This window comes from Leuciscus leuciscus (genome assembly GCF_965113295.1).
Source record: "Leuciscus leuciscus genome assembly, chromosome: 9".
Lineage (NCBI taxonomy): Eukaryota > Metazoa > Chordata > Actinopteri > Cypriniformes > Leuciscidae > Leuciscus > Leuciscus leuciscus.
In genome coordinates, this window is record NC_138733.1 from 26,083,043 (window position 1) to 26,103,770 (window position 20,728).

A 20,728-nucleotide genomic window follows, 5' to 3' on the forward strand; every position below is an offset into this window, starting at 1 on the left:
AAATATTATCTAGCCTCATTTATTTATATTTGTAAAACACAATACATATTTGTTACGCCACTGCATTTTCGCTCAAATTGACCTTTACTTGCACATTGCTTTGTTTGTTTGCGAGTAGAGTTTTCCTTTGAAAAGCAGATCGAGTTTGTTTACAAAATGCTGGATTTGTTTGTTTAATTATGGCACAATATTAACTCCATAGTGAACTGGTTGAAATGCGTGTGTCTCACGGTGAATGCGTGAGACTTGAGAGCTCTGTGTCCCATGACCAAAACTGGATAGATGTGGAAAGCGTTCTGAGACACAGAACAGAAAAAGGAAAAGGTAAGATGATAAGCTTGACCTATTTAACAACGGTTAACTTTGGTTCAACTTTGCATTTCAGGGCTCGATATTAGTTTTCAGTTTTTTTTTTTTTTTTTTTTTTTTTGAAGGGGCAAAGACAATTCCCTTACAAAAAAATCCTGCAGGAATCCTGAAAGACTGTGTAGGGACCATACAGGAATCCTGCAGACATTCTGTCCCCTGTTCTGGATCTGGAAAAAAATCAAAAACAAAAATAAACTAAATGTACGTTCACACCGCCGCCGACTTGAGCTTCCAAAGTTACCGGAAGTCATTCATTTTCAATGGAAGCTGGCTTCTCTCAGCTGCAAGGAGCGTCAAATCCATCGGCGTCGCGTTTTGGGCGTTTTGAGCGTCAATCAGAAAGTTGAAAGTATCTCAACTTTATGGTAATGAGCTATGACGCGGTTCAGCGGCAAGCAGCGGCCAGGCCAGCAACCAATCGGAATAGGGAGACTTCCGGAATGGCGGAGCAGCGCTCAGTCGCAACCACAGAGCGGCTTGCTTAATAACAGTCTTCTGGCCTCCTAACTTTGCTTTAAACAACGGTGGAACTACATTAGTGTTGTCTGTAACTTTTTTTACACCATATTATGTCCGAACAAAAACAGAATAGGAAACAGAAACGTAAAGGCAGAGCTCAAGCGCTGACGCTAACGGACCACAACTACGTTGCTAGCCAAAAAGAAAACTACGGCGGGAAAATGGATGACGACTTCTCAACGGACTCGGAGGTTGTAACACCGGTTGGTAGCCCCTCTTCCAGCCCTGCCTCAAAAGTAAAAAGGAAAGAAAAGAGCGACTTGTCTCTAGAGGATCTTCAGGCTAACATTCTGGCTGCAGTTAACCAGAGAGCTGATAACCTGGAACTGATGGTAAGAGACAACAAGTCAGGCATTGAAGAGCTGAAAACCTCTCTTAATTTTGCCTTCGTTGAAATTGAAGCTTTGAAAAATGAAAACAAGAAGTTATCTGAGCTTTGCGACAGTCATGAAAAAACTATAAAAAACATGGAAATTCGGCTCACTGAGACTGAAAGATACAGGCGGAGATGGGCTCTAAGGCTGTATGGGCTACCAGAGGAAAGGGATGAAAACGTAAAAAGAAAGGTGATTGACATTTGTCAGCAAATAGCCCCTAACCAAAATATGAGTCAAGTCATCGATGTCGTGCACCGAATTGGAAGGAGGGATGGCAGCAACACACACCCTCGCTCCGTTATTATCCTCTTTGCCTTCCGCACAGCGAGGGATGACGTTTGGAAAAATGCGCGAAACCACACTTTCCTGAGGGAGAAGAGGCTCCGCTTCGGCGAGGATCTCACTCAGGCTGACAAGAAGACCCGAGAAAGGCTGTGGCCCCGCATCGAAGAGGCGAGGAAACAAGGAAAGCGAGCTTTTTTCAGAGGAACCCGAGCCTTCATAGATGATGTGGAGATCCTTTAAGATGTTTGCTACGGAGTCACTCTAGAACTTTGTTGTAAATTCTTGAGTTCGTGCCTTCTCTTTCTGTTGCTGCTTTATAGGACAAGAAAAACTGTTCAGGTAACTGTTCTAATACCTATGTTGGCTATATCTGCTGATAGGGTTGAATTCCATCCTCTCTCAGGGTTTCATTATATATTAACAATAATTAGTATTTTTATATTATACATTATATTAACCCAGTCAGTCATTCTTGAATAACACTAGCACTTTGTAATTACTTTAAAATGTTCCAAACTCACTTTAAAGAGGCAGAAGCTGTTATTGCTTAGGTTGTTTTTTTTCTCTCGTAAAGAGAATTGTTCTTTAGCGGTTGATGAAATTACTTTCTATAAATGCCAGAGGACTACGAAACATTGTTAAAAGAAAAGCCATCTTTATTTTTTGTAAGGACTATAATGCTGATGTTATTTTCATCCAAGAAACTCACTCATGTAAAGAAGACGAAAAGTTATGGAAGAGTCAATGGGGAGAGGACATTTGGATGACTCACGGATCCAACCACTCCGCAGGGGTTGCTATTCTTACTTATAAATTTAAAGGAAAGGTTCTTAATACTGTAAGGGATACTGATGGTCACTGGATGGTTACAATTACCTGTTTGGAAGATGCATTTTTTATTTTAGTCAACATCTATGGGTACTGCTCACTCTCACAAAATTCAAAATTATTGGAAGATCTGGACTCTGTATTAAATGAGTTGATGTCTAAATATCCTTTAGCTAAAGTAATTTTGGGCGGTGACTTTAATATGGTTATGGATAACCAATTAGACAGGTGCCCACCAAAACTAACTCCAAATTCAAAAAAACTAATTGACTTCACGAAAAGGATGGATCTAATTGATATATGGAGAAAAAAAAATACATTGTTGAAAACATACACTTGGAGCAATAAAAGCCACACGCTACAGTCCAGGATAGATTTCTGGTTGATTTCGGCTGATTTAGAGCCCTCCATTGAGTCATGCACTGTTTCTCCTGCTATTCTGACAGACCATAAGGCCATTTCTTTAGCTATTCAGGACAGCAGGGAACAAAGAGGGAGATTCTCTAGCGGTTACTGGAAATTAAATAATTCTCTACTATCTCATGAAGAGCTAAAAATGAAAATAGAACTTCTTATTTCAGAACAGTGGGAAGCTGCTAGAAAAGGGAATAATTTTGGGACATCGTGGGAACTTCTCAAATATAAAATTAGAGGCGTCTGCTCAGGTTATGGTAAGATATTGGCACACAAAAAGAAAAATGTAACTTGCACGCTAATCAATAATATTAACAAACTTACTGAAAAAGAGCATTTGAGCCAAGAAGATAATAATACCTTATTAGAATTACAAAATCAACTAGATATTTTATATGAGAACAAAGCGAAAGGAGCTTTTATAAGGTCACGTAGGAATTGGATGGAACGGGGTGAGAAAAACAGCAGATATTTCTTTAACATGGAAAAAAGAAGAAATGAAATCAATTCTATAAGAAAACTTGACATTGGGGAAAAGATTAGCGAGGATAGTAAAGAGATATCAAACTATATAAGTGCTTTTTATGAAAAACTTTACTCAAAAGATATTAATCTCAAAGATCCAGAGGAAATCTTTAGCTTGATTAACTCGCCTAAATGTGTAGATGCAGAATATAATAAAATCTGCTGCCAGGACATAACTCTTGAGGAGATTATTTGGGGAATAGCTCAATTAAAGAACAATAAGTCACCAGGCTGTGATGGCCTGACCTCTGAGTTGTATAAATGTTTCTCTGAGTCACTAGGTACATTTCTTCTGGCTGTCTTCAAAGAATCTCTTGACAGAGGGGAGCTTCCTCCTTCTCTGAGGCAAGGTGTCATAACACTTATTCCAAAACCTCACAAAGACTCTCTATTAATCGAAAATTGGCGTCCCATTACATTGCTAAATAATGACTATAAGATTCTAGCTTCTATCTTAGCAAAACGTCTCAAATCTAAACTACACACTTTAATTGATGAATGCCAATCTGGTTTCATGAAAGATCGTCACATAGCCAATAACATTCGCTTAGTTTTGGATCTAATTGAATACAAAGACTTTCTAGATGATGAACACCTGATTTTATTCTTAGACTTTCAGAAAGCCTTTGACACGATAAGCCACAAATTTATTTTTGATACTTTAAACTTTTTTAATTTTGGTAAGAATTTTATTAATGCTGTAAAAACTCTGTACATGGGAGGAAACAGTTGTGTTAAATTGGCTAATGGAACTTCACCCAGATTTTACATTAACAAAGGTATCCGCCAAGGCTGCCCCACCTCGCCTCTTCTATTTTTGATTGTGGCTCAGATTCTCTGTGATTTAATCCACAAGAGTTCATTCAAAGGAATTTCTTTAAATGAAAGAGAAATAAAAATTTCACAGCTGGCGGATGACACAACCCTGTTTCTAAAAAATGAATCCCAAATAGGAGTTGCACTAAATATTGTAAACCAATTTGCTGAAAGCTCAGGCTTGAATCTAAATCTTTCAAAATGTGAGCTGTTTTCTCTTAAAAATAAGCATTTGGGTCAAATATGTGGCATAAATATAAATAATTTAGTAACTTATCTTGGAATAAAAATCAGTCATAATCACAAGTTGATGACAGAGAGTAATATCTCATTACTACATGACTCTATTAATAAAAAGTTTGACTCTTGGCTCGCAAGAGATATATCTACGTATGGCAGGGTTCTTCTTTCTAAAGCAGAAGGTCTCTCACGAGCAGCATATTTATTTACATCAATAGAAATACCTAAATTCCAATGTGCCAATCTAGACAAACTATTATATAACTTTATATGGAGGAAGAAACCCCATAAAATCAGGAAAAACATCTTGACTAATAAAATTGAGGACGGGGGGTTATCTGTAATTGACTTCTCACTTTTCAATGAGATATTAAAAATCAAATGGATTAAAAGATTTCTAAAAAATCCAAACAGTTTGTGGAACATTGTGCCAAACTTTATCTTTGAAAAACTTGGTAAAATCACATTCTTACTTCAATGCCCATACTCCATCAACAGACTGCCAGTCAAACTGTCAAACTTCCATAAACAGGCTCTAACTTGTTGGTCACTTTTGTACAAACACAATTTCTCCCCTCACAAATGTTTTATCTGGAACAACATGAACATAATATATAGAAACAAGACTCTCTTTATAGAAAACTGGTTTAAACATGATATTATTCTGGTATCCCAATTATTAAATAACTCAAATCAAATTTTAACTTATGATGACTTCACACATAAATTTAATTTCCATCCTCCAAGAAAAGAATTTGATATTGTAACCAGAGCTATACCCCATGGGATCATCACCCTACTTAGAGATGAGACAGATGTGGATCAAATTAATATATCTTTCTCCAGCAGTGTTTCAATAAATGGTCTATCTTTTCTAGACAGAAAAGTCAACAACAAAGTAATAAAAAACCTTTTATGTGCAAAATCTATCCCTGCCTCCAGGTACAAATGGTCCCCCTTGTATGAACATATTAACTGGAATAGAGCATGGAGTAACCCACATACATTTTTAATCACAAACAAAGTAAAAGAAATATCATTTAAAATTCTTCACCATTATTACCCCTGTAACAAGATTATTTCTAAATTTATCCCTACTGTAGAGGAAAAATGTAGCTTCTGCTCTCTGGAAACAGAAACGTTAGACCATTTATTCTATAGCTGTTCACATAGCTCTTCTCTGTGGAATGATATACAGTGTTTCATTAATGGACAACTTGGCTCAAACATACACTTATCTAATTTTGACGTCTTCTTTTACTTTTCTGACTCAAACTCCTTTGTACAATATATAGTCAACTTATTAATTTTGCTTGGAAAATTCTTTATTCATAAATCGAAATTTATGAAGAACATACCTCTTTTCAATGTTTTTAAGCTTGACTTAAAAAATTATATAGACTGTATCTCTGGATTAGATGGTAAATCAGCATCAAAATGTATGCAATACTTATCTAAGTTAACTTTATAATTAATTTAACTGATATTTACTGTCTGATACTCTGGCTGTGTACTTTTATGTTATTTATAATTTTTATACAGATTATTTGTTAGCCTACTTGTATGATGTTGGTCTCAATTCTCTATTGGCTGATGTGTATTTGTTACTTTTTTTTATTTTATTTTATTTTATTTTTTATTCCTTTTGAAAACGTGAACTGTACTTAAATGAATTTTGTATTACAAGATCAGTTTATTTTTTAGCAAATTGTATCAAATGTGTTATGCAATAAAAAAAAAAAAAAATAATAAAAAAAAAAAAAAAAAAAAAAAAAAAAAACCAATCGGAATAGACGTCTGGCTGGCTGATTCCGGAGAAACATACGATGTAAACTTTCGTTCCTACCAAAACATTAGTTCCGAGAAAATGGAGGAGAAACTGATAATCGTTGTTGCTGGGTTTCCTATCATTTATGATATGACGTTATTTTCATAAAAGAGAGAGAGCCCCGGCCGCGCGCGCGCACTCACTTTCACCGTCTTCAAACAATACGTATTGCTCTCTCTCCCTCGCGCATATTAATCTAAATATTTTTTTTCCCGACCAAATGTGACCACAACGGTTATAAAAATGCTGTCATTATAAAAGGTTCCTAGTATCAATGTATTGCTTGTTTTTTTTTCTGTTTAAATTTCATGGTGTGACACAGACTTCAGAGCGGCCAAAGCGTCAACATGCTTCCCCGTACTTTTTTGACAAGCGTCCTTGACAGGGCGGCCAGAGCTTCTTTGCAGCTCAAGTCGGCGGCGGTGTGAACGAACAGTAACGGTGCGTGTCCATTCTATTGACTACAGCGGCAAAACTCCGCTCAGTGCCGCTGGCAGCTGTAACGTCTCCGCTTTGGGGTGTGTCTGTTGCGAGTGTGTTTAATCTAAGTTTTTTTCAACACACGGACAGTATAATCATCAGCGATTCACGCGATTACATTTAGAAATAGACAAGCTTTGTTTCCAAATGCACCAAGCAAAGATCCTTTCAATTTTATAAACTTTTATAAACCTAGCCAATATAAATCACAAAGAACACATCCAAAATAAAATCTTTAACATATATATAACAACTGTAAAGCGTCTAATTTGTAAACAAAATGATTTACGCACTAAATCCAGCATAAACTCCGGCACAATTTGCATATTTTTAAACTCTCAAAACAGACGTCACATCCCGAACCTCACAGCAATTGGTTATATTCTCAACGCTTTCTCCGGTCCGCTGTCAATCCCAAAATGCACTGCGCGAGCGTGAAGCTCGACTTCCATAGGAATGAATTGAAAACGCTCGCTCCGCTCCGCTCGCACCGTGCCAGTGGACACGCACGTAACCGTCGGTGACGTCACGCGCATGTCCTCTAGTCCAGGGGTTCCCAAACTTTTTCGTTCTAGGACCCACCTAGACAAGTATAATCAATCTCAAGACCCACTTGCACTGGTGCTACCAACTTTATCAGTTGGTCGCACCAGCATGATTTGGTCGCACATTTTTTTTTCTACATGCAATGGGATTAATCAATGCATGCTTGATGGTCTTAATCTGCATTCCCTAGTTTTGCACTGATGTAAAAAGACTGACAGTGACAAGCCTTCATGTTAGAAAAATATTTTAAACTTTTAACTCTTAAAAAAACTTTTAAAAACATGTACTGTATGTTCTTTAATGTTTGATTATAATTTTACCGTCTTCACATAGGGATGGGAAATGATAAGATTTTATCAATAATAATAATGCCACTGACGATTCTGATTATCGATCCGATTCTTTAACGATTCTCTTATCGATTCTTGATAGCACTGTGTGGAAAAATGTAGTCATATGGTTTTCAAAAAAAAAAACAAGGGGTTTTATTTATTTTAAAGCTTAAGCTTGAGTAAGCAAACTGTACTTTTTATGTAATTTATGTAATAAATAGAACTTTATTGTAAAGTGTTACTGATTCAAACGTCTCCTGAGTTCACTGTTGGAAAGATCAGTTGTCCATTCATTAAAATGAATCGTTCAAAGGAGTCATTAGTTCGCGAATTGGACGTGTCGTGCGCGTTGTGTGATTATCCCAGCAGTTAGGACATAGACATCCAAGATTTGTGTCAACACAGAAAACATTTCACTTTTCAGAGAAGATAAGGCAACAACTTATTTAGCACAATTCACACCCAGCGGTAATTGAGGAAGAAAAAAAAAAAAATCTCCGAATGCTCCACATGAAACTTTGGTCTTCCGACCTTTTACCACCGTGTCGATTTATTTTGATTAATATGTGCGAGGGAGAGAGAGCAGGACAGCGCTTAGTTTGGAGACGGTGAAGTCTTTTTTACACTTTCGCCTGGCTCCGAAGAGAGAGAGAGAGAGCGCGCGCGCGCGACCGAGTACTCTCTCTGCTCGCTCGTTCTTTCAGTTAAACATGCACTGTGACTCTGTCACAAGCGCAGCAGTTCATCTACATTACTCAGCGATCAAATAACACTTTGGCGGGCGCTAAAACTCATAGTCGTTTGGTCATTAATCGGACTGGTTTTGTTTCACTCATCGTAACGTAAATTTAGCTGCAGCTAAGTGCCTTTGTGCGACCCACCTTTTCTCACTGTGTGACCCACAAGTGGGTCGCGACCCACAGTTTGAAAACCACTGCTCTAGTCAACACACACACTAACCATTCGAGGAAATCGCCTTTGGACTATTACTTTTACAAAAACATATCTTCAAAATAATGCCTTCAAAAAATAAAATGGAGCTTGAAACTCGGGAACAACACTGTAAGTTATTTCTGAATACTTCTTGGCATTTGTTTTTCTTCATGGACATAATATAAAAATAGTCTAATATATAAATAATGTATCAATTTAATTTATGCCTTAATAATGAATTTGGTCGGTGATCAGCAAACAATTATTAAAAACAAAACAAACAAACAAAACAAAAATCTCCATAGACACTGTTTGGATTGCTGTATTAAAGGACAATTCCGGTATTTAACACTTTGAGTCTATTTTGTAGTTTGTTTTGGATGAACAAGAGTGGTGGACAAAGAAATTTTGACAATGGTTCCTGTCTTTTTGACTATTTTAGAATTGCCCATGACCGCTTTAGAATGGGAGTCTATGGCCATGCACAAACATGACCTTAAAACAACCCTTAACGTTCGTTTTCAAAACTGTTCAACTCACCGAGTGGTTAGTGGTGTTCGTTGATGTTCCAAACAAGTAGCGTAGCGAAATACAGTTTCTGTCGTGTTTTATTTGGCATTTTGTAAAATCCCATTGATTTCCGTTGGAGGACTCATTGCTCGTTGATATTAATTGTCTCTGATATTACTGCGCTACCGGAAACGGAAAGGGGGCTGTTTACATTTGGTTGTAGTCTTTTAGGTCTTTTCGCTCGGTTCTCTGACTCTCAGAAGGCTAGCGTGAGCAGAGCAACGGAAGTTGCGGAAGAGCGGAAGTTTATACGCGGTTGTGAGGTATCTGAAAAAATAGCTCCACTATACACAAATCCGGCGAAACACGGAAGTAAAGCAGCGCCGCCATTACTGCGTGCCTTGCTGCTAAGGAAGTAGCGTTGGTCCCGTAGGCGGCTGTAGTAGATGTAGCTGTACGAATGTACAGATTTACGAATAAATGTTATTTTTATCTATTCATCTTTAATTTTGTTCAGTAGCCCTGCTGTATGGCTACAACACTTCCCTCGGTCGACCATGCAGTCACAAACTGAATTCGAGAACTTTGCAGTTTTCTCTGTGTATTGTTAATGACACATTATGGTACGAGTTCACTGCCTGTGAAAACCTCACGACACCTTTTAATGTGATGCAGAGTCCTGCAACCGCGGGTACCCGCATAAAAGTGGCTAAAACGGGTGGATTGTGACATTCCTAAAATTCACGGGCGGGGACGCGGGCGGATAATGAACTCCTTGCGGGCGGGTAGCGGATGAAAAATATGTGCAATATTTGTATGTCTCAATTACCAGCATTACACATACGCAAATATGTGTAGTCAGGCCATCCTTAAAAATATTCTTGTTTGCCGTAACCCGACCGACCCTGTCAATTTAGGACCGACCCAATTTTATTTTTTTTCTCCCCTTTTAGTCCGACCAAGTTGCGACATAAAATGTCTCTGTACTGTAGGCTAATAGGCCTATGTGTTGTAGCCCAGTCATTAAAAAACGATTTAGTTTCATATTCATGTTTAAATAAAATAATATAATTTGTTTTATATATTTCATGTTGATTATATGAAAAGTGAAAAGCATGAATAAGATACGATGATCCCGAATATCGTGAGTGGGCAAACATGATTTTGACCACTTCATTAAGTTTGTTCAGCCTTTCTTTAAAGTGAATTTCGTTTTGTATTAATTGTATCTTAATTTTAATCAATGTTTCATCTACAAAATTCCTGGATTTAATAAATAATTAAATGTAGCAGGCAGGCAATATAATCAGGACACGGCCGGAGGCGCCCGCGCGTGAACTGATCGTCTCTTAAATGAACCGAAACTCATCGTATAAGCTACTTGCCTCACAGACCTGAGAAATAGAAAGCATGAAATGTGTACGTTTAAACAAAACAATTCAAAACGAAAGAAAACAGACTGTTCTATGCTTATAATCCGTATGAAATGTGCATTTCTCTCTGGCGCGTTCACTAGCCTACTGCGAAGATCGCGAGTCAGCATCGTCATCTTTGACACAGAAAACACTTGCTTATTAATAAACAATTGAAATGTCTCATTGATATATTTGACATAGGCCTATTAATAATCATTACTTTTCCAAGTTCTTTGTGACAGCTTTTAGGTGCGTTATTGGCAGCGCACCCTTAGGGTAGACTGTGTACAGTTGAGACACTTTTTGAGTTTTGATTTTTCACACAAAAATACATACTGAAAAGAATTGAATTTTCACATGAAATGCCACATGACATTACATTAGCTTGTAGACTAATATATTATCAATCAATAATACCCATAAGTAGTTTACATTTTCCACAATTAGCGAATAAAAATAAGGTGCTTTTTGTGTCAACTCTGTCTCAACTGTACCTATGTACGGGACAGTTGAGACAGTACTATGGTAGAGTTGAGACACCCATTTTTAATGAGGGAAATGTAACTAAATGTTCATTGCAAATATAATAAATAAAGACAAATGAAGAAAATAACAATTGGGCAACATGTCTGTTTATTCATCCTTTCTAAATTCATTAATTTGATGTAAATTAGCACCGTTAAAATGTATAAAACATGAACAAGATATTTAACAATATTTATTAATAATATACAGTTTAAATATAATACATATGAAATTGTATTTTTAATTGCATCCTATGCTGGCCAATTATGACGTTTAACCTGTTATCATAACACTGAACAAATAAACAGCGTGTTTTGTAATAGAACTCTATCGGGGGTACAGTTGGTACACTTGTGTCTCAACTATCCCCCGCTGGCCACTTCTCACATTTCTCTAGATTTTGCATTGAGCTTGCATGACTCAATACCATGAAATATGCCAATTTTTAGGGCACAGAATAACGTTTGTAATGGTACCAGTTACGTTTAACAGTCACATAAGGATAATAAGTTATTCATAGTTGAGTGCGCAAAAAACGATGCAAGCCTTATCTTAGAAAAAAAACTTTTGCAGATATCTTCTGATCGGAGACGCGTCCAGTCTTCAGATTTTGCAGGATAAAAGAGGACACTAATACGCATGTGCACAGCAAAAATCACAACTTGTGCATGCTGCGCACGCAAGTTATTTAAGGTGTCTCAACTGTACACATGTCTCAACTGTACACAGTCTACCCTATGTTACATGAACGCGTCACCTGTGTGGTTTATCGCGGGCACGGGTCGGGTAACGGGCCAAATATTAACGGGTCTGGGCGGGTGCGGATTTAATTTTGATATTATCACGGGTGACGGGTCGGATCTGGTGCTGAACTTTGCGGTTACGGGCGGGGGCGGGTCTCCAAAAATGGACCCGTGCAGGACTCTGATGTGATGAGCTCATGCAGTATCTGGCCAATCCATCCGGAGCTCATATAATTCTGACCTTCAATCAGTGCCCTGTAGTTTGGGTTCTGAAGCTCGCATGCCAGATGATTAATAAAATAATCTTGAAAACCAAGCTGCCAACTCTCACGCCTTCACCGTGAGACACACGCAACTTTTCAGCTTTTCTCACGCACAGAAAAATCGCGAGGCAGAAAGGACACGAAGACCGACAGACTTTCTGTGTCTATAGACAGCAGATTAGTTATTCAAAAGCTCAGCTCTCAGATTCTGTCAATTTTATTACGAAATTCAAACAATACCGTTTTGGTGTTTGTAAATGTGAGGTGACGGATCCCTAGCGGCACGTGAACCGATCGACATCTCAACTTAATAGTAAATAAACACGAATGAACAATGTTAAAAGAAACAGTAGCCTACAACTTACCGAAATGTAGGCCTATTCATCATACATAATATCGATCAATCAGTGTTTGTTTTTTAAAAATTAACGCCCATCTTGTGTACCTAATATGTAACCAAATTAGTCAATATTAAATCAAATCACAAGAAATGAACTGAATTGAAATCCTGAAATTTGTTTCAAGCAATAATAAAAAAACATAGCTTACCAGAAATTGTAGCCTACCATATATTATAAACATTGCAACATGTTGTCACTAAACCTAATACAATTCAGTTTAGTTACTAAAATGTTTTGACAATCACAATATTTAAGCCCCAGGATCCGCTTTCATTGAAATGTCATTAGAGGGCACCGGCAAGTGTCACACCGCCGTCACTTCGCAGGCACGCAGTAATGGCGGCAGGCAAGATGGAGCGGCAGGCGATAGAGATCGCGGCGGATTTGTGTATAGAAAAATACCACTAACCACTCGGTGAGTTGAACAGTTTTGAAAACGAATGTTAAGGGTTGTTTTAAGGACATGTTTGTGCATGGCCATAGACTCCCATTCTAAAGCGGTCATGGGCAATTCTAAAATAGTCAAAAAGTCGAGATAGGAACCATTGTCAAAATTTCTTTGTCCACCACTCTTGTTCATCCAAAACAAACTACAAAATAGACTCAAAGTGTTAAATACCGGAATTGTCCTTTAACAGTGAACCTGTTGTGATTTGCTATAGCCTAGCCAGAAACCACTGTAAACAAAAATGTTTTATAGGTTTATCCATAAGTGAAATATTATTTGTTTGGGGCAAAAATATTTGTGGTCGTTGATTGTTAAAATTGTATCGGTGCCACATGGCATATATCTTGCAATTTTACATTGTTGGTTTACTTAAAATAAATTAGTTCAGTCTTATTATTTTTAACACTATTTAATAATAAATATTAATCATAAACATTGAATGGGTCGTGTTAAGTTACAAATGTGTAGCTATATTGTATTTAGGTTAACCGAACATGGAAAACGCAATTTGTTCATAAAAAGTAAAGGACTGACGACACAATGCTTTTACAGTTCACAGGGAAAGATCACATGTATGGAGGTTTTTTATGGGGTTGTGTCTACTGGTGATCATGAGTTGTCTGGTAAGTTCATTTAGCACAACTGCATCTTTTAATCAAACTAAATAATATATATGCTACAAGTGTATGGTTATAATTTTTTCCCAGTCGCATTGCTTCCCTGCTGAAAAAAAAAAAAAAAATACAGAAATGCTAATGGTTTCTACTACAAAACCATTACAAACCATCAGCCGTTACCCATTAAAACCATTAGCAATTCTGGAATGGGACTTTGCGTCTCAAATGATGATGCTAACTTCACAAGAGTGAGTTCAAATGTTAATTTCCAGAAAGATCCTTTGTCAAAGAAACGAATGACACTAAATAGCAGACAAATCAAATGAAAAACTAATGAGTGCGAGCGAGGCTACATTAGAAAATGAAGTTGAAGGTTGTGTTTGAATAATTACGTATCTTATTTAGCTGGGGTAAATTTAACGCAATACTCACGTATCCTTGCTCGATGAAGAATGAGACAACACAATCAGCCCAACAGGTGGTTGAAATTTAAAAAGGTGATTTTCGCACTTCAGGGCAGTGAGTGACGAGTACATATGTAGTCCAGTGGTTGTCCAGACACCCTAGACACAACCTTAAAGGTGAACTAAGTAACTTTTTTACCTTAAGCGAACAGCTTCGGAGTCATTGGAATAGTTATATGACTTTTTTCGGGTTGAATGGTGGTCGTCTCGCAACCCCCAAGCGCCTGTGAGCCGAAAAACCACCCTTGCAACTTTGAGCCGGCGGGCCGCCGGCCGCAGCGTCAGGAAGTATTGCGTGATATCAGGTCTCGCGATGTAACGAATTGCTTTACGGCAAAAAAATCTGAAAAAATTCTGTCATTATTGCGCTCCCTCACGCTGTTCGAACCCGAATGAAGAAGACGTTTTAAAGAATGTCCCATCTGCTTTGATGTCGTTGATCTACTAGCCTCTGGTATCTGAGAGTCGGCAACGAGTTTTTCGACAGTGTTGTCAAATATCTATTCCGAAGCTGTAGGGGGAGCTCTATAGAGAAACCTGCGAGCAAAAAGCGAGAATACAGCGAAGAAATTCCCGAAACTGCATAGCCCTGCTTTAAGCAATGGCCCTGAACGGTGGTTTAATTGTGACAATGCTCTAACAACCTTCACCACACAACATAGTTATAGCAACCTTTTGGCCATGTTGTTAAAACGTTAGAAGTTTGGGAGCTGGGATGTCAGAAAATCCATCTACCTCAAATATGGCTTATCATTTGAACCATGTAAGTAGAAACTTAACATGACTGCTCCCTCTAACGTTAACCTATATAAATGTACGCTATTATTAGGTGCATATCGTGTTTGTGCAGAGTGTGGAAGCATTGGATGACATGGAGGCGCCGGCATGATCACTGGCATTTAACCACGCCCGTCATTTTTGGTCTTACATCAGTAGCCTAATACATCATTCGAAACTGATTATTTTAAGATTTGTGTGCACTCACAATAACTAAACGTTGTGCTTTTGTAAAATAAAATAAACAAACAGGATGCGCTTTCTGCCATCTGTGAACTTGAGTGCGTCAAAAAATAAACCAAAACTCAGGGTGAACTTTACTCGCAGACATGAGAAATACATCTTTCGAAATCTTGAAATATCTATTTTTAGATGACAAATTCAAATGGAAAATAAATATTCTAAGATTATGTTATGAAAGCATAATACATGTATACAGCACTGAAGATATAAATGTGCTGAAAGTGTGCTGTCTGGCAATCAATTGCCGTGTTCCACGCATATTTCAGACACAGGTCGCACCTGATGGCATTCCCATAGCGCCAACGTTATGACGCTTTGTCTTATTTCCTTCTCAGGGAACCGGGATATACACATATCCCTAGACATTTTTAATTTAATAATCTACAAGCATGATTCCTACATAGACAAAACTTTTGATTAATAACAATCTTTGTATTTTTAGGTTATATGGTCTTATACAGGTAATGGAAGGAAGAAACGCCCTCCACCCAGCTTTTTGTCTCTGCACTTTGCAGGAATATATACAAACTCTACTTCTCCTTCAGTACTTAGTTCAGAAGAGTCAAGCTCATTTTTAGACGACTACTCCAGGTTACAGCAAGATGTGTACTGGGCCGGGCCTGACAGAGCAATCACAAATGTGTCCATGAGTACTAGTCCAGGCCACACCAAATTCATCATTCAGAACCTGAAAGAGAGCTATCAAATTGGTGAGGAGCTTTATGTCACGGTGCAAGCAAAGGATTTTGACAACAAATCCAAGCGTTATGGAGGCGACTTTTTTCAAGCCAAGCTATTCTGGTCTAAAACTAAGGTCAGTTATTGTACACATTAGATTAACTAAAATTACTTGCCTGATTTATTTATCTCCCTGGGTCAGAGAGAGTTGTACTGAGAATGTACTTCTGTCACAGGCCAGTGTTTTTGGGGAGGTGGTGGACCTGCTCAATGGCTCCTACTCTGTACGTTTCCTCTTGCCGTGGGTCGGCAAGGCACAGGTGGCTGTGCGTCTAATTCACTCCAGTGAAGCTGTGCAGGTCCTGAAGCATCACAGAGAGAGTAACTCTGACAGAGTTTTCTTTAATGGATATTATGAGGGACCAGGACCAAATAAGACCAGGCTGAGTGAAAAAGTGATGTGTAATGTAAAGTGGAACAACAATGGACTAGAGCATATGGGAACAGAAGACTGCTGCTGTGAATACAACGATCCCCGTAGCGGAGAAACTTGGCACTGTCAGAGACCCAAATCGCTGCCATGCAGTGCCCTTGTGTACCACTCTATGGGTGGTTATAGAAACCGCCTGACTAATAAGGAGAAAATGCTTATGTGAGATTAAAGAACACTTGATTGACTGTTTGTTTGATATATTTGATGCATTGATGGAAGGCAGAATGACAAACATGTTCTCTTTGGCAGGAAGCAAACTAACAAAGGTATCAGTGGAGATAAAAGGATCATCAACATTTTTCATTCAGAGGGAAATGAAACTAATGGTATGTTGGTCAATGGTTTAACTCAGCAGAATAATACAGTACAAGGAGGCAGATATGTTGGGAATTGTGTTGCACATAATAATTTTTTTGACATTTAGACAATGCAAGTCAAATAAAATCTCCTGTTCAGGCACATTTTTGAAAACTTATACCTTTGACACAGAACTTACATTTACTCGTCCTGCAGAAGTTACAGAGAAATGTCACCCTGGTTTACACACTCCAGTTCCAGCTGGCTTTTACTTGAATGATGTGTGGACGTCATTCGTCTGTAGCACCCACCATTTTACAACCCAAACGACAACAGAGTGCCTGAAAGACAAACACATCTACATGATGGGAGACTCTACTATGAGACAGTGGTTTGAGTTCTTTGTGAACGCAATACCAAGTGAGATAAATAGTTGCTTATTTGTTCATAAATTTTGTTCATCAATTATTTATACAGTGCATAGATGCATTAATTGTGGGTCTGTTTTTCAGCCCTGAAGCAGATGAACCTGCATGTCCAATATAAGTCAGGGCCGCTCATAGCAGTGGATGTGGATAACAACATTGACTTACACTGGAGGGCTCACGGCCTTCCTTTGCGCACTCTGAAAACAGCATTTGCTGATCTGCACTACATCAGTAATGAGATCGATGACCTGGCTGGAGGACCCCACACAGTCATTATGTTCAATCTGGGACCCCATTTCACCACGTACCCTCTGGATTTCTTCACCCATAGAGTGTTGAGGATTCGCAAAGCTGTTCTAGCATTGTTACAGCGGGCACCTGATACAACTGTTATAATCAAGACTGTCAACACTGGCTATAAGGTAACGTTATAGGCCTTCATCACACTTCAAAAGCAGACACTTCAAATAGTAGCGTAAAATCACTTCTGCTGTAGCCTGGATCAATGGCAGTACCTGTGGCACAGGATTGTTGTGATTTATTTATGTACAGTTAATCACAGATATTTCATCAACAAATCAACTTCAGTTTATCATTAAGAAAAGAAAAATGGTCTCATGTTATTCTGGCACATATTTCATGATTTAAAGGGGAGCGCACAAGCCCACTGTATGTCTATGTGCAATACTTCAGAGTCTGATTACCTTTTTTAATTTTAAATAAATGCAAGAATAGAATACAAACAACATATCACATTAAAGACCATTAGAATTAGACCAGTGGTTCCCAACCTTTTTTTGTCTGAGACCCCCTTTTCCTCAAGAAAATATTTTAGGGCCCCCCTTCACTTTTAATGATATTATCGCTCTTGTAAGCTTGCAGCAAGGATGACAAAATATGTTGTTTTCAAACAAACGGTATGTTTACTATAACCAGATATGTTTATGCACAAATAATAGCCTATAATATTGAAAATACAATAACAAAAACATCAGTAGGCCCTTTGTAATTTAAAAACGTAGGCTTAGGAGTAGCCTATAAATTGGCCCTATTTGAAATGCAATAACAAAAATATTCATACTGGTGTGTAGGTAAAAAAAAAAAAAAAAATATGCTAGGCTACTACTAAATGACTGCTGTCTGGGACCTCAATACTTGCATGTTATTTGTGAGGCTTTATCAATGTGAGGCTTTATTTTTGACGCTTTTGGCGCTATAGCGAGCGATAATAAACTTGCGTTTATTAACAGAATAATGCGTCTTTCGGAAGAACATTGTAGCCGGAACTACTTCTCTCTGTGTGCGTCTATGACGAGTCACACAGGTACTGGGCTACTCCGCAGCGGCAGCGATCCGAACCAGTGTTAAATAGTCCCAATGTAAACACTTATTATAGGTGTACCATAGTGGTTCAGGATAAGACAAAAACACGGATTGGAAATGGATTCATGATGCTCATTATATACATTTTGTAAATTTTTAACAGAAAAAAGTTAATGATTTTATTTAATGCTCATTGCTCAAAACTTTTCAAAATATGACGGGACCCCCCACAGAGCTCGCTGAGGCCCCCTTGTGGGCCGCGACCCCCCTGTTGGGAACCAATGAATTAGACAATGTTATACTGTACATCCCATAAAACAGTAATTGCATTGCTTTCTTGCACTCTACTTTCTAATACAATAATTAAGTACTGGATCAAATTTAAGTTCAAATAAAGGAACATTTCCAGCCCAGAGTGAATTATTCAAAAGTAACTGGTTTTGTTATCTTAAACGAGTCTTATTCTCAAGGTTTGTTTTCAATGATGGGATAGTATTGTATTTCTATTATTCCTCCAGCAATAACTTCTTTAATATTTTATCTCTAATGGAAGATTGTACACATGGTAGGGTATCGTTTAAGGCTAAATAAACCATTTGAAATATTGACATTATTAACATTATTGTTAAATGTCAAATTGCTACTTTAATTATCTTGACAAAATTAGCAACCGTAGATCCATTGACAATAATGCAGGTGGAAAATCAATTACACTACTAATAGGAAACGGATGTGACAATATGTGGACTGTGATAAAGGTCTATAGAGTAACAATTGTTCAAATAATTAAAGCACTCTGTGATGACAAGTTTATGGATAATTTTGTGTTTCTCTGTCTTTATAATAGGATATTTTTGGCAGTGACTGGTATTCTCTACAGTTGGACAAAATTCTGCACTGGGCTTTTCAGGATGTTGGTGTTTATATTCTAGATGTGTGGCAAATGACCGCATGTCACTACAGCAAAGAGAACATTCATCCTGGCCCTATCATCATTAAAAATGAGATTGACATTTTACTCTCTTTTATTTGCCCTTACTGAATTTAAATTAGAATATCTTGACAATTTTGTGTTCAATAACTGTTATTACAAGATTAAAAACTGTCTAAAAAAACTGAAAAATACTGTTTGACTTCCATGAGTTGTAATTCAATTTTCCAAATTATAAACCGCTTGAATTCTCAACTACAATAATTTTTTTAGAGAATGGTTTAGTACATGTCAGAGACCTCATTTTTTGTTTTATCATCCTCTAATTGGAAAAGCAACTTCTTTGACTTACTAAATAAACCTGCTGTCCGTGTCATTACTGTTTATCAAATAACTTTAATAATAGCTTTAATAATAATCAGTTTATTTGTAATGAATACACTAAAGACTATGCAGTGATTATTTTTACATGTTTATTACATTTCTGTATTAATTATTACTTAAATACTTCTGTTAAATAGATGTAAAATTAAGTAAAGCACTGTTAATTCACTTTGATGTTTCTTTCTAATATTGTATTTGTTATTGTTTGTTATTTGCAACATTGCTCTTATTTTTAATTACATAAATAACAAAATTATAATGTGATTATTAATAGTAATTATTAATAATAAAAGAATTTGAGGAAAAAATGAAAAGAAGAATTGTTTTATAATCAAATTGTTACACTTTGAATTGTAATTGAATCAAATTGTGAGGCAAGATTTACACATTTTATATATTAATTTAATTTTTTGCAAAAACTGTTTCCATTTTACTCAGCTGTTGAAACTTGTTTATATATATATATATATATATATATATATATATATATGTGTGTGTGTGTGTATATGTATATATATATGAAGAGTTCAGAAATATGGAGCTTAATATGACAAAATGATTTGAATTTGAATTGTGTAAATTTGAATTATTTGCAAGTGTAATCTAACTAAATTGAATTTTAGGTGGTAGTTTAAATAGTTCTGAATTTGATTTTTTTTAAACGAATATTGAACGTTTGAAATTTAACAAATTGAAATGTTTTTATGGCTGAATTTTATAGACATGTATTTTCAAACAGCTAGTTTTTTTGTTCTGAATTCGTATAGTGCAAATATTCAGTTTAAAAAAATACAGATTCAAGTTTTCAAGATGAAGAAATTCGGAACTTCAAATTCAGTTTTCTAAAATTCAAGTTCAAAAATTCAGATCTTACAGAAAGTAGGTCACAGGTCATCCACAGGGAAGAGTAAAGGATCTCAGATAAGTCGAACAGAGCATTTTGGCTGCACTGCAGTAGTTTTCTGCCGCAAACGCGGTGGTGGTTCAAGAGAATCCGTGTATCTTTCGTTCAGTCGTTTTTTTATTTAATATTAAGAGTAGAAAAATGAGAAAACAGCTTGAGTATTAGATTTCTTCTAATATTCTAGTAATAATAGTCCGCTGCAGCAGTTGCACGGAGCTTACAAAACGCGTGTATTGCAACTATAGGCTACATTTAATTTTCTCATCAAACAACTAGAATAACGAATGGCTCGGTACAACAGAAGAGCTTAGACAGCGCTTTCTCTCTGTGTAGACCAGCAGTTGGTCTGAATTTGCTATAACCTATAGCCTATTTTCTCGACTGTATAGGCT

General features: G+C 37.0%; 1 protein-coding gene across 6 annotated transcripts; it reads left to right on the forward strand.

The window, feature by feature from the left end:
* The first annotated feature begins 236 nt into the window (after window positions 1-236).
* On the forward strand, window positions 237-19,488 carry LOC309506130 (NXPE family member 3-like). Of its 6 annotated transcripts, XM_082179729.1 has the most exons (9): window positions 8,561-8,621; window positions 13,350-13,420; window positions 15,341-15,359; window positions 15,444-15,712; window positions 15,813-16,228; window positions 16,319-16,395; window positions 16,583-16,786; window positions 16,879-17,216; window positions 18,965-19,174. In XM_082179729.1, exons 1-9 carry the CDS (start codon window positions 8,576-8,578, stop codon window positions 19,157-19,159), a joined length of 1,635 nt encoding a protein of 544 aa, XP_082035855.1. In that variant the 5' UTR covers window positions 8,561-8,575; the 3' UTR covers window positions 19,160-19,174. The 6 variants fall into 6 exon arrangements, with proteins under 6 accessions (XP_082035854.1, XP_082035857.1, XP_082035855.1 ...); XM_082179728.1 differs by lacking the exon at window positions 8,561-8,621 and adding an exon at window positions 237-324 and having other exon boundaries at window positions 15,341-15,712; window positions 18,965-19,488; XM_082179731.1 differs by lacking the exons at window positions 8,561-8,621; window positions 15,341-15,359 and adding an exon at window positions 247-324 and having other exon boundaries at window positions 15,414-15,712; window positions 18,965-19,488.
* The last annotated feature ends 1,240 nt before the right edge of the window (window positions 19,489-20,728 follow it).

Coding starts and splice junctions, on each gene's coding strand:
- LOC309506130 (XM_082179727.1), top strand. CDS start 8,576: ATGCCTTCAAAAAATAAAATGGAGCTTGAAACTCGGGAACAACACT. Junction 13,421..15,340: donor TGGTGATCATGAGTTGTCTG/GTAAGTTCATTT, acceptor TTGTATTTTTAG/GTTATATGGTCTTATACAGG. Junction 16,787..16,878: donor CTTTGTGAACGCAATACCAA/GTGAGATAAATA, acceptor TCTGTTTTTCAG/CCCTGAAGCAGATGAACCTG.